Source organism: Cladophialophora psammophila (assembly GCF_000585535.1).
Source record: "Cladophialophora psammophila CBS 110553 chromosome Unknown aczJe-supercont1.1, whole genome shotgun sequence".
NCBI classification, from domain to species: Eukaryota; Fungi; Ascomycota; class Eurotiomycetes; order Chaetothyriales; family Herpotrichiellaceae; genus Cladophialophora; species Cladophialophora psammophila.
Window position 1 is genome coordinate 2,869,923 of NW_006912922.1, and position 13,808 is coordinate 2,883,730.

Genomic DNA, 13,808 nt, shown 5'->3' on the forward strand with positions numbered 1-13,808 from the left:
AGCAGACAGCCAACCCTTCTGGAACAGGATGCCGACCTTTCTAAAGCTCTGCATCTGAGCATAGGCTTTGCAAGTCATTGTATTCTTGCTCAAGAATGCTTGAATTCAACTGTAGAGATTGCTGAAGAGACATACAGAAACCGCGAGTTCGAAGGAGGATAGTGAGGCGCAAGGCCCTTGCTGATGTGGAGGCCCCATGGATACATTCTATTTTCTATTCTAATGACGGATCCCTCACGCATTCAATCCGGGTCCATCATACAGGATGCACCCGTCTTCAGAGCAAATCTATCCACTCCAGAGGGGCTGCAGAAGCTTACCGCCCATTGCTCTTACGTTCTTCACGGAGGCAGAACGTTGGTTCTAGTTAATGAGAGAGAGCAGACGATACCCCCAACGTCTCGGAGAAATGTAGTTCCTGTGCCTTCAACATGCCAAGTTGACGCCGCCCTTTGGAATTGGCATTTACATTTGAATTCCGCTCTCACTTAGGTCCTGCCCGCCGCTTCACTGACATTAAAGTTCCGCCAAATTCTGGAATGGCCGGCTGGATGGATGGATGGATGCAGTGTCTCATGAGCAGGTTTGGATGACTGGTCAAATCTACCAAGCAGGGTAAGGAAGGTGGAAACTGGTCCGAACCCCAGATATTTCTCAATGGAGCGGATATACGATAGCCTAATCAACTCCGTCTGGGGCGTAGTGGTAAAGACGATCCTAGAAAACAGAGACTCTCAAAATGAAGATGATCTAGACACATTCAGTTGGGGACACAACCAGTCAGTCAGTCAGCCAGTCAGCCAGTCAGCCAGTCAGCCAGTTCGGTCTTTCGTGCTTTGCTGAGCTATTTTCTGCGCAGAGACTCTGTTACTCTATTTCGTCCCTTCTTCTCTTTTCCGAAGCTGAAACTTTCTAGATGGGGTCCATGAGTCCCGAGAAACAATGGGAGGTGATGATTGTAGGCGGAGGGTTTGGAGGGATGTATCTCCTGAACAAGCTCCGCAAATTCGGGTTCGATGTCCATCTCTACGAAGCCGCGAGCACCTTCGGAGGGACCTGGTACTGGAACTGTTACCCGGGGGCCCGTGTCGACTCGATCGTTCCTACCTACCAATTCTCGTCCGACGAGACGTGGGATCAGTGGGAATGGAGCGAGGCGTACCCGAAGCGCGAGGAGCTCGAGGCGTACTTTCAGCACGTCGGGAAGCTCTGGAGTCTGCACTCGGACGCGACGTTCAACTCGCGTGTTGTCAGTGCGCACTGGGACATGGCGCAGAAGATGTGGACGTGCGAGATATCGAATGACCAAGACAACACGACGACCATCGTCAAGACGCGGATTTTGCTCTTCTGCGCCGGCCTCGCGGCTGTGCCGTACAAACCACCGTTCAAAGGAGTCGACGACTTCAAGGGAAGTATATACCACACGTCGAGATGGCCACGCGAAGGCGTCGATCTCACGGGGAAGCGATGCGCCGTCATCGGCACCGGAGCCACGGGAGTCCAAGTTGTCCAGGAAGTCGGGCCAGTGGCATCGCGACTGACCGTGTTTCAGCGGACGCCGAACACAGCATTGCCGATGGACCAGGCCGCGCTGAGCAGAGAAGACAACAACAAGCTGAAGAAGGAGATGCCGGAGACGATAGAGCTCGCCAAGGCCACGTGGGCGGGCTTCCTGTACTCCTGGCACGACAAGTGCGCGATGGAAGACAGCCCGGAGGAGCGGGAGAAGTTCTACGAGGAGTTGTGGAAGAGAGGAGGCTTTGGTTTTTGGGTCGGCAACTACAAGGACACGTCGTTCACGCAGGAGGCCGCCGACGCGGCGTACGCGTTCTGGCGGAAGAAGACGGCGCCCCTGATCAAGGACCCCTACAAGCGAGAGAAACTGTGCCCCGAGAAGGCTCCGAACCCGTTCGGCACCAAGCGGATATCCTTGTACAGGACCTATTTCGATGTCTTCAACCTGCCCACCGTGGACCTTATCGACGTCAACGAGAACCCGATCGACGAGTTCACAGAGAGGGGAATCAAGCTGCAGGACGGCAAGGAAATCGAGCTGGATGTCATCATCTTCGCCACGGGCTTCGACACCATCACCGGTGGCCTCACGCACGTCGACATCCGCGGCATCGACCCGTCCTTCACGCTCGGGGAGAAGTGGAAGAAGGGCTGCCAGACGTACCTGGGCATGTGCAGCAACGGGTTCCCGAATTTCTTCTGGGTCTACGGCCCCCAGTCGCCCGGTCCGTTCTCCATCGGCCCCAACTGCATAGAGTACCAGGGCGACTGGCTGACGGACTTGTTGCGCGACTTGCGGAGGGACAAGATCACCACGATCGAAGCCACGCTGGAGGCCGAGCAGAAGTGGAGGGAGGGCATTCTTGAGGCCGGCGACAAGGGTCTCTTCAAGTACGCAAAGAGCTGGTGGTTCGGCGCCAATATCCCCGGAAAGCCCAGGGAGTGCTACAACTACATGATGGGCATGCCGCAGTATAGGAAGACGTGCGGCGAGGTCAGGAAGAATGGGTATGAAGGATTTCAACTGAAGTGAAGATCAGACTCGAGTATTTAAACCGGAAATTGTATATAGAACGCAGCCTTTTTTTCGCTTGTCACGTACGGAGTCCCGAGCAGATTGTGATAATTCTCTTCGGCTCTATCACCTTACTTCCAAATCCCTGGCTGCTGACTGTCTCTGCATACCCCGCAGCTTAAGCATCCCATCTTTTCGCTTCCAAAAGCTTCTTGACCCAAGCCGCAGACTGTTTGAAGTATTTCGTTGTCGCTTCCAACTGCGGAAAGGTGTAGAACCCATGAGGCAGCCCGGGAAAGACCTCGACGTCGACCGGAATGCTAGAGAGGGTAGTGAAGTCGAAAAGTCAGCCCATATATTATTTCTTCTTGCACTTCTTCCGCAAACGAGGTAGCACGGAGGGGGTGGGATAAGAAGTGTGTCTGCCGTTTTTTTGAGGTACATACCCAGCTTTTTTGAGCCTATCTGCGAACGCAAATTCTTCGTCTCGTAATGGATCCATTCCGGAAATTTGCATCACTGGAAAAGAATCCCGGTCGGGTCCGTTAGATTAATTTTCCAATTTCAAGAAGGGGTACTTTGAGCTGCGTAGTAGTCTGCCTCGCAACAAGACGCTGATGTTCACTCACACGCAGGTGGCAGGCCTTCGACCGACTCTACTAGTAAGGGGTTCGCGTAGACGTCAGGCCCAGTGTTGGGATAATATTCAGACCAGCAATTAAGCATGTTCTCCTCTCCCAAGATCGAGGAGTATTTGTTTTGTTGAAAACTGTTGTATTCGTACCCTTTGTCCTTTGGAAAGTATTTCGGATGACACAGGACCGGGCTGTTGAGCAGCTGTCCTATGATGCCGCCTTCGTTCTGATCCCGTGCAATGATCGGGAGGACAGCGGCCATGTTGCCGCCTGCGGAGCTGCCGCAGGTTATGATCATAGAGGGATCAATGCCTAAGACGGAGGCGTTCGATTTACACTGTTCCTTGGTCAGTGCTCGTCGTCAAACCGACCATTATCTTTCAGCCGGAGATCCTCATGACACAAAACTTAGGACGGACGCAAATGATGCGGACGCATTAAACTTGGTGATCAAGCTGAGTCAACCTACAAGGTTGGCATGTCCGGGGTGGTAAGCTCATCAGTCAGTTATGCCATTTGCGAATCTTCGAGGAGACCCGGTCAGTTCCAAGAGCGACACTTCCCAAGGCTGGACACGGCACCTCAAACCTCACTTGTTGCAATTGGGCAGGGGTTTTTCGTGAGTAGATAGAAAACTTCAAAAGGAGCTCACCCATTTGAATGCGTCGTAGTAGTCGTTCACTTGCTGTGGGAAGCGATAGTTGGGCGCACTGTGAGACTAAGTTATGCTCCTGTACTCGACACACCGTAAGGGACTTTGTATAGTGTACGTACAGTCTGTAATCCACACTGACCACCACGGCTCCTGTTTCTTTGGCGGTGTACCGGCAAACGCCCTCCTCGACGGCATGATCGCCCATCATCCAGCCGCCCCCGTGTGCGACGAGCATAAGTGGTGCGCTCTCTCCTTTCTTGCCCATGGCCTTCAACTTTCCAATGTTCTTGTAAATCTTGAGCTCTGCCTCGTACCCGTCCCTGAATGGAATCGTCTTGAATGTCACTTCCAGGTCCATCGGGGTTCCTGCTGGCATGACGAGCGGATTCGATTTCCAGGCTTCCTGGTATCTTTCGGCGGGGAGGTCCCAAAACACACGGAAAAGCGCGTCGCATTCTTGCTGGATAGGTGCCCAGACGGGGTCGACCTGGGAAAGCCATGCGTACTTGAGGGGAGTCGTTGTCTGTGACATGGCCATGCTGATTTGATCCTGGCTGGGGTTTTTCATAAATGATGGGAAGCTATCTGTGTACCGGGAAGAGAAGTGACAGTTAGAATCTTCCAGTATCCTTACCCAGAATCTACAGCTCCACGAGCGGATAGGCATATATCAATCATAACGGTTTGCCGGATCACGCCCCGCACAGACAGCGACATCTTGGTGTCGTTCGAGATGCATTGCTGACGGGTCTTGAAAGTTCGCGTAGCATGTTCCGCCTCCATGGCCGCTCCGCAAAAGCATGGCACAGGCGAGCCTATGGGAGAGCTCTTGTTGTCGGATATGCTGCAAGGTTGTACAAATTGTAACCTCTAGGAGAGCATATACTTGACCAATAGGAAAATGTCCACCGGGTGGGACATATCTCAAGACTATCGGGACATGGGTGGAATCTAGGGCGAACTTACAACTGTGTGGTATCATGGACCCCAGAGTGTGAATACGTTTCCAATGGGGATGTGGACATAAAGCGGCCGGATGGTTGACAAGCCAGATACAACCCGGGCAGAGGAATCCATCTGGACTGGGACACAACATCACCTTTCTGGGTGAAATACTCACTTGTTTTTGGTTTTTTTTTTGGTCAGCTTCTCTCGCGCTATGACTTGGTCTCATCATCCGGCTCCAACAATATCGTCCATAGTCTAGCCCCTTCGCCTCTTCCGCCGTCATGTCCCCCTCTGAACGACTGGCCCACGACATTTACTAACACATTCTCCCTTCCCATCTTCTCCAGAAACCCAGCTTCCTGGCTTCCTCTAGGGAAACAGCGCTTCCACTCATGCCATATCGCGTACGCTTCTTGGGCCCAGGCGCGGAAGGATTCGGCCTCAATGATGGTCGGGGTGAGGATTTCGCGGGAGGGGAAGACACCCCATGTCACTGCATTGACCGTGTTCACTGGAGACGTCGTAGTGGCGGATTTCTGGTTGGATAGCTGTGGTGTAGAGACTGGGATAGTGTTCTCTTTCTCGGTATCCACCGGCGATGTCTTCTTGTTTCGAGCCTGATCCCGAGCTACAAGCTCACTACTTTCGAACACCCCTTCGTTGTCCGTCTTCATCCAACCGACCACGTCACTCCCATACTTCATGAGGCGCGGCCGCAACTTCTCCTCCCACTCCTCTCGCCCACAGAAGAACTCCACAAATGCCTTTTGGAAGACGAATCCTTCACCTGGAGGCCCCCAGCCGAAGATAGGGTCGGATGAGGGGGCACCGTCGACGGCGGGCTGGGAGGCGAGAGTCCAGTAATTTTGGCTGCTGATGAGGGATAGGAGCTCAGATCGAATCACGTCCGTCTCGGCACGTAGCGCGCCCGAGGTCTGAGACACATTGGTTGGTGTCCCATTAGGAGCGGAGAGATCTGTGTCGATATCATCACTCCATGGTACACCCACCAACTCGCCCAACACGTGCCGTCTGAACAGTTCGGTTACGTCCTCTCTGCTCCGTGGATATCCCCACAACTTCCTCGCCATAAGCGGACTCACTTTTAGACTCGGTCCATAGCCATCAATCTCCCCAAACGCAGGTGAGTGAGAGGGCCCCCAGCGGCCATTGGGGAAATCATCCCAGGTTGCTTCACGACCTAGAGAGCCTTGCCCTTCAGAGATGAGCAGGTTATGCCGCCGGGTGGGAGAGGCAGCTGGAATGCCAGTGCCGCGGTCTCTTGCAGAATGTTGGGATGCTAGTTTTAGATTTGGACCCGGCCCCACCCCAGGAGGGTCAGTGTCTGAGTCAGGTCGGCGCGATTGTGTTCGAGGGTCGGATCTCCGGTCTGTTATCACACGGTTGTGAGGCTGGGCGTTGACAGAACTTCTCCTGCGCCGCAGGAGGCTGGTAGGTTGCTGTCCATTTTCGTTTCTGCTGTTCATAGGTCCAGTGGTAACGACAGCCGGAGAATCCTGTTTGCTGTCGTCGACAACCACCTCTGAGTCAGACACTGAATCATCATCTTTGCCGTCAACGCTCCCTTCGCTTGAGATTAGCGGAATCAGCCCGGTCCGCTCGAGTATAAACGATACACTCTTCTCCAGATTCAAGGTGTAGAAATGGAACCCTCGAGGAAGGCCTTCCGGCTGCGGTAACGTCTTCATCTCTTCCACCAACTCCGAGAGGATGTCGACTCCGACTTTTTTGACCGCTTCGTCGTCCGATTTCACTCGTTCAATCCGTTCAGAGATTTTCCTGGGCAGTTTCGCGTGGCTAAGTTTGGTGATTCGTTTGATGATCTGGTAGGATTGGATGGGCATCAGGCCGGGGATGACAGGGATCTTTTCAAACAACTTCTTGCCGTCTGGGTCGGTGTACTCTCGCAACCTCTTCTCATATGCGGCGTAAGCCTCGATGTCGTAGGTGAGCTGCGTCATGATAAAATCTGCGCCGGCGGCGACTTTCTCGGCAAGATAAGGAAGATCATGTTCGACACTCTGTTTCCCTTGCTCCGGGTGCGATTCATCTGCATGGCCCTCAGGGTAGCCCGCGACACCCACAGCGAAATAGTCACCGTGTTTTCGCCGGATGTATCGTACCAGATCCACAGCCCAGGCAAATTCTTTGTTACTCTCCGTGCCCGAACCACCGCTTCCACTGTCATTCTCATCCGCGGACGTGGTATCCTTGTACTCTTCTCTAGGCAGATCCCCTCTCAGCGCCAAAATATTCCTAATCCCAATCTCCTTTGCCCCCTCGAGCGCCTCATCAATCATATGCCTCTTCATGTTCGTACAGGTCAAGTGCAGCACCGTCGTGAGCCCAATTTGTCGTTGACATACTTCGGCCAGTTCCAGGGATTTTGTCGCTGTAGAGCCGCCTGCGCCCCATGTTACGGTGACAAATAAAGGGCGCAAGGCCGCGGCCATGCGAGTAAGACGCGCTTGGAGGTTGGAGAAACCGGAGGATGTTTTGGGGGGGAAGAATTCGAGAGAGAAGTAATATGACGAGGGCGGAAGGGAGGCCAGGAGCGTGGGGAGACGGTCGTCATCTTCAGAGGTCATGGTTTGTGAGTCTTTGTGTTTCTAGTCACGTTGTCTCTCGTTCCCAGACGGTGGTGTGTCAAAGGCAGGGTGTTTCGATCACGTCAAAAGGGTTGGTCGTGTGCATGTGTGTTTAGCAACCCTCGATTGATGGGAGATGCCTGCTGTGTTGTCGAGGTGAATCCTGTCCAGACCATCTGTCGTTTACTGGGTATTCCACATTCACGTCCCTCAGGAGTGAGGCGGATGGGGTCCCTCTTTCTGGTGGTGCAGCGAGGATTGTTACAACTTATTTGTCGCGGGTAGAGTCGTGGAAGAGGGCAAGGAAACGTGAAAAGTTGCCCCGCGACAACATTTTGCCAGAGGGGAGAGTCACCCAGGACTCAAGAGGGGCCACCAAATGACGCCAATCGCTTAACTGCCGAGCTGCGGCCCCTCCGCACACTTTCATTTACAAGGGATGGAGAATCTCTTACAGAATACAGACTGTACACACATAGGACTCTTCATTCAAGCATCAAGCATGGACACACACACACACACACAGGAAGACATGTAGCCATTGTCTCGGTCCCAGGTCTTGTACACACGGTGGAGAACGATGCTGCTACTATCCCACCACATTCCAGCCCATGAAACTGCCGCCCTTCCATTCATTCCACCTCGACTGCTTTATGAGTCGTGGTGATAAGATAGTCCGTACAGTAGTACACCAGTACATATGTAAACGCCCCCGCCCTGGGCCGCCAGAATATCAAAGTTCCGTCACGGCTCCATGCAGCTCAATTTTGCTAAGTCGCCAGACATACCAAGTCAAAGCGCCGATGATGGTTGTCCATATTTTCCTTTCTCGCGTAAACGCCAGGTATCCTTATCCATCTCTAGGTCTGTTCGTCTCCATTGATAAAGTCGTCAAAGTGTTTGGAGACGTTATCTCCATCCTCCGAGTCCCCATGATCGCTCGCCGAATCATTGCTCGCTGTTCGAATCATGTCAAGTGCCTCGCTCGCGTGGCCGGCCTCTTGCTCCAGGCTCGGCACAGGCTCATTACTCGTGTCCGCATCTGGATTTGTCATGTCCATGAACATGTTATCGTATTCACCTCTTCCTGATGAAGAGCCACCCCTAGCAGAGTTGGGTGCACTCGCAGATGCGTTGGAAAGTCCACTGGCTATATCGTCTTCGCCATCAAGACCCAATCCAGCATCCGATCGGAACATAGGGAACGACGGGTCATGGTTTCGTCCTTCCGAGTTATCTCCACCAAATGCGGGCATCATCGGATCCCTCAGCTCTGCATGTGGTGGCTCCCTAGTGGGGCTGAACAATGTCGGTGAATTGGGTGAAAAAGGAGAAGGGCGACGTTCTGCAAAGGACGATCCGGATATGAATCCAGCTTCAAACGTCCTACTAGGTCCTGCATTGTCGTTGGATTCTTGCCTCTGCATGGCAGAAGAACCTTCAGCGGTCGCACCATTCTGACTGGGACTGGCGGCTGAGCCTGGTGCTGATGGTGATTGCGTCGACGGCTTCGGAAGCAGAGGCCCGGTAACGAACGATTCCTGCGTCTTTCTTCGCACATATGTCTTTGTGCGCAAGTGCGGTGGAAGGTCCTCGGGTTTCTCGACTCCCAGCTCCTTCATCAATTTCTGCTGCTTAGTTGGCCGAGGTTTGCGGGTCGACAGACTCTGATCTAGAATAGGCGGTGGCTCGGGAGCAATCGGCTGCCATTTGTGCAGCTCTTGCCGTAACACGTTGGTTTCGTAGGCCAGAAGAACTTCTGCGCCCTCAATCTTGCGGAGGTAGAACAGCATTTCGGGCATCTCGTCAATGGTCCGACAAAGTTGGCCGCTGGTAGTGTATCGCATCAGGAACTCGCGGAATGCCTGCGCCTTATCGATTATTCGCTTGAGCAAGTCTTCCTCCTCCGGTTGAAAGGGTAGATCTTGGATTTCATCCTGCCAGGCCTGTAGATCCTCGAGTTTCGGCCGGGCTGCATCTCGAGGGATCTTAACTCGCCAATCGCAAATAGGGCAAGTGAACATCTCGCATTCCTTGACTTTTCCTCTTGCAAGCTTGAGACATTTTGCATGATACCTGAAGACCAGTTAGTCAAGTCTGGCTTGAAATACAGACAGTTCAGCTCACCAATCGTGACAAATTTCGCACTCAATCATAAGCCCCGCCTCTGGTTGACGACAAATACAGAAAACAGGCTTCTCCTCATCACCAAGGGCGCCCTTCTCCTGACCCTCAATGGGAGTAGCTTCTCGCGACGCGGGTTCAACTGGGGGCCTGAACGTGTCATTCAGGTCGAAGCAGTAATTGTTCTTCTCCTCCACGAACTTCATGTGTTGTTCGAGGATGTGAAGCGGGGCGTTGGCCTTGCCAAACAATTTCTTGCCTCTCCTCATCCAGTCTTCGTGTCGTCTCAATTCCTTCTCCAAGTCGGAAGCGCCGTGAGGTTTGCCATTCAGATCCTCAAAGCTCTTGACAACATCCCTGACATGGACGTACATCGGGCGCTTTCGGAAATCCGGGTCGTGGCTCCGTTCGACCAACGTTATGATCTGCCGTTTCGCCTCACGATTCTTAGCTAGAATAACGTCCATCTGCTCCAAGGTCTCCTTGTTGACGGGGAAGACTTGATTCTGCACTTGCGAGTGTAGCGATTCCAACTGTGGATAGTGGACATCCTCGGCCGCCATGACTTCTTTTGCTTTGATCTCCCAGAACTCACCCTGTCTCACCACTTCAGTCAGAAACAAAATTTCAGGCACTTGTGGTGTGATTTCTAGTTCCGTGGCACGCTTGAGAAGTTCTTTGCAATCGTCAAGGGTCTTTGACTGCACATCTTTCTGAACCTTTTGAACATCTTGTAGCCAGTTCGTCCGTGCGTAGACTTGCTCCAAACTTGTCAGTTCGGGCATAGCAGCCACAAACCCGCGACCTTCCTCGAGCAAGGCGTCCAGCTCGTCGGGCGTCGCTTGATGCTGGCCCGCCAAGATCCGATTCACGCTGGTCCGCCACTCGTCGACACGGGTAACTTTTTCTCTCAGGCTTTCGAGCTGAGGCGCAGTGAACCCGAGCAGCTCTCCGTCTTCAATCAACTCCTTCATACGTTCCACGGTGAGTTGTGGCTCAGTGTCCTTATCCTCTGCTTTGCCAGACCGGAGAGAAGAACGTCGCCAAGATTTGTCATTCTTTCGTCTGTTCTGCTGCTTTCGGGTGAGGTAGAGGTTTGCCTCATCCACCCATTGGTCGCATTTCTTGACGAAATCGGCCAGATCATCCAATCCCTTTAGTGGACATGGTATCTTCTCGCCTTCTGTCAAGAGGGTATGCATTGACCTGAGCGCAGGTCGAGCTTCGTCCGCTAAAAGAGCCTCTACCTTTGCCTCCCATGCTTCAGGGACGTTTGCTCTGTCTACCACTTTCTGAACAATATTGCTCAGCTCCTGGTTGGTGTAGCGCACCGTAAGGCTATGGTTGGGTCCCCTCAGCCTTTCACTGGGAGAGGCAGAGCAGCAATCAGCCACCTCAGGATGCAGAAGACATGTGACCTTGCCGCTGCGGTGGCACCGGAATTGAGAAAGGTAAGAAAACGCTTTACAATAGCAGCACTGATATTCATCCTCTTCCAGCTCGACGTTCTCGACCTTGATAATCAGGCCGCAAGACTCTGTGGGCTCAGGAGTCAACGTGTCAAACGTACAGTCATCGTGCGGAAAGTGTCGCTTGTGCAGAGCCACGAAGCCTTGACGTTCGGCCAATTCTCGGGCTCGGGTCCGCTCGAGCGCAGGTCCCAACCACTTGGCTGTCCTGATTGTGCCATCTGACGCCGCCGCAGTGAAGAGAAGCTCATCATGTGAGAAGCATGGCTGGCGCCGGAATTCCTGTAGTCGCTGCACTCCTGCCTCGCCGAATGGTTCCCAGTCAGCAGGCGCAAAATTGACGGCTTCGTTGAAGTTGAACCCATGATTGAATCCCGCATGGTACGCTTGGGGAAACGTGATGACGAATTGACCTGCGCGTTGGTCGAGGGCGTAAACCTCGACTCCAGCTTTTCGCAGTTGATGTGGCGGAAGAATGGTGACCAATTGAAACAGTAAATCGGGCTGCGTCTCGAACAATTCGGGGACCGCTTTTCGCATTGCGTCTTCAAACCGATACGCGTCTTTGCCAGGAATGCCATACCACGTCTTGGTGGCACCAAAATGCTGATAATTTGCTGAATATGCATAATGATCCTCATTGTGCCAGCAGAATGTCGAAAAACACATGCCCACGTATAGCCATGGCACCGTCATCCCAGAAATATCACCTTTGATGTGTCTGAATAGCGACTCTTCGAGAAATGGCATGACATTCAAGTTCCAGGGGTCCTTCGAATATGGATCGAGGGGGTTCTTCTCCACGGTCGGGAAGCCGCTGCCGTGAGTCGTCGAGTGAATGTCTGCACCGTATTCAACTTCGACCGACTCAGTGATGTCTTCAACCAGTCTCCAAAACTCACGTTCGACATCATCTTCGGTCGGTTTTCTTTGTGTATTGGAGACAGGGTCGAAAGGCATCCGGGCCGAAAAGTAATGGTCTTTGAAGTTGTTGGCCTTCTCTTGAAATTGTTTCAAAGAGTAGATGCTGCCTTCCTCGAAACCGTAGTCATTCGTCCCCACCAAGCATTTCGAACAGTGCCAGTCATATTCAGGCACATGGTTCAAAGGTGGCTCCACACAATGCTTGTGATACCCAGTGTCACAGCTGTCGCATACAAGAATGCTCTCCTTGTTGTCTGACTTTCCGCATTTCTCGCATTTCTCGCCATGTCTCCGGGGAACCGTTTTGGTACGCACTTGAGGGGTTGTCGGACGCATTGCAGGTATGTGATTGCCCGGAATCGTGGGCATAACATCCTTTTTAGGCCTCTTGCTTCTCCTGCCATTTGCGACATCTCCTTCACCATCTAATCCCTCGGAGCCAGACTCGCCATTGAGACTGTCAAGGCTCATTGTCCGCTTCAGTGGGTTCGATGTCCCATTCGGCATTTGTATTGTCGTTATTGTGGGTCCATTGATTGAGGGGAACGATGGAGCCGGACTTTGAGTTGATGCTGGCACACCGTTGACTTCTTTCTTGACCACGGGAGGGGGGACAGAATTCACAGCCGTAAAACCTGAAGGGCTGTTTACCGCGGTGAAGCCACTGTTGACAGCAGTGAAACTTGACGATGACGCTGCTCTCGGTTGAGCGGCAGGTGGTATTGATGAAACCGGTGGCTGTTGTTGTGATGGGCCAGGAGGATTTGGTATTTGGGGAGTTAGGGACCTTGCGGGGGTGGGTTTGGGAGAATCCGTTGTAGTGGCAGGCGCAACAGACTGAGATGGAGGTGGGTGATTGATCCCGGGCTGATGGGGTGTGACTGATGGTGAGTACGCTCCGCCATGTTCGTGATCGAGCTGTTGTTGGACGCCGGGTTTGGCGTACTTCAGCCATTCCTCGTACGGATGTAACCATCGTTGATAGGAATTCTTGAGGGATGTTGATAGTGATGACATGATCTTTCCACTGTATCCCAAGTCTCTGCCAATCTCAGCCCACTTCTTGTCCTTGCAGACTCGTTCAAAACCGCCACGGACTTCGACGGCCTTTTTGAGTTTATAAAGATCAAGTGGACGCTTATCGACCGAGGGAAACCGATTGAGGTGTGCGCCATATTGTTTGTGAAACTTGGCCAGCTGGTCTAGATAGTTGAGATTCGTACGATTTCCTGCGAAGCAAGTAAGAATAGACACATCAGACGGACCATACGAAATCTCACCTCCTTCGACCAGATTGATCTCCTGGCGCCGGGTGCGAAAATGAAAGCGCTATACCACGTTATAATTGTATTCCTGGCTGATAATCACAGATTGCTCACCTCTGTATCGATGGCGAAGTCTGGGTTCCAATTTTCTGGCGGGATAATCTTGCAGATACCGTACTTGCTAGCCTTCTCCGATATACTTCGAATGTATTCCATCGGGTCACGAAATTCTGCCTCTGTAGGTCGGAAAGTGGGCGCTTCGGGTAGGTCATGAAGTCTCCTTCTCGCAGGAGGATCGCGACTGGAGGCATGGCCTTTGCGCTCGACGGTTCGCAAATCAAGTGGTGGTGCATACCGGGCACTGTAGGGAAACGAGGGCGTGGCCATGGCGACAGGAGGAGCACCGTTCATCCTCGAAGCTGTTGACGATGGCTTTATAGTGGGAGCCTGCGGTGCGACACCACCAGTCGAGGGTGGAGCGACCATGACTGCGACAGGTGGGAAAGCCCGACCAAGCTGCGGGATATGCCTATTCGGATAATCGTAATTGGGCAAGGATGATGCGCAGGATTGTCGAGTCTGGTCGATTTAATGCGAATGGGAGCGTGGAGAAAGCTTTTGGTATGAATGGATCTTGATATTGGTA

The 13,808-nt window shown here is 52.8% G+C and overlaps 4 protein-coding genes across 4 annotated transcripts; 1 reads left to right on the top strand and 3 right to left on the bottom strand.

Annotated features, from left to right (window-relative positions):
* Positions 1 to 916: 916 nt before the first annotated feature.
* On the top strand, positions 917 to 2,551 carry A1O5_00997 (uncharacterized protein; the record flags this gene model as incomplete). The annotated part of the gene is made up of 1 exon (XM_007741616.1): positions 917 to 2,551. One exon carries the CDS (start codon positions 917 to 919, stop codon positions 2,549 to 2,551), a length of 1,635 nt encoding a protein of 544 aa, XP_007739806.1.
* Positions 2,552 to 2,711: 160 nt separating this feature from the next.
* A1O5_00998 (uncharacterized protein) lies at positions 2,712 to 4,355 on the bottom strand (the record flags this gene model as incomplete). The annotated part of the gene is made up of 5 exons (XM_007741617.1): positions 2,712 to 2,853; positions 2,980 to 3,052; positions 3,163 to 3,505; positions 3,821 to 3,878; positions 3,943 to 4,355. 5 exons carry the CDS (start codon positions 4,353 to 4,355, stop codon positions 2,712 to 2,714), a joined length of 1,029 nt encoding a protein of 342 aa, XP_007739807.1.
* A 625-nt stretch (positions 4,356 to 4,980) lies between these two features.
* On the bottom strand, positions 4,981 to 7,380 carry A1O5_00999 (methylenetetrahydrofolate reductase (NADPH); the record flags this gene model as incomplete). The annotated part of the gene is made up of 1 exon (XM_007741618.1): positions 4,981 to 7,380. One exon carries the CDS (start codon positions 7,378 to 7,380, stop codon positions 4,981 to 4,983), a length of 2,400 nt encoding a protein of 799 aa, XP_007739808.1.
* Positions 7,381 to 8,240: 860 nt separating this feature from the next.
* On the bottom strand, positions 8,241 to 13,648 carry A1O5_01000 (histone demethylase JARID1; the record flags this gene model as incomplete). The annotated part of the gene is made up of 4 exons (XM_007741619.1): positions 8,241 to 9,456; positions 9,508 to 13,126; positions 13,178 to 13,226; positions 13,277 to 13,648. The coding sequence occupies 4 exons, from the start codon at positions 13,646 to 13,648 to the stop codon at positions 8,241 to 8,243; spliced, it is 5,256 nt and encodes a 1,751-aa protein (XP_007739809.1).
* Positions 13,649 to 13,808: the final 160 nt, after the last annotated feature.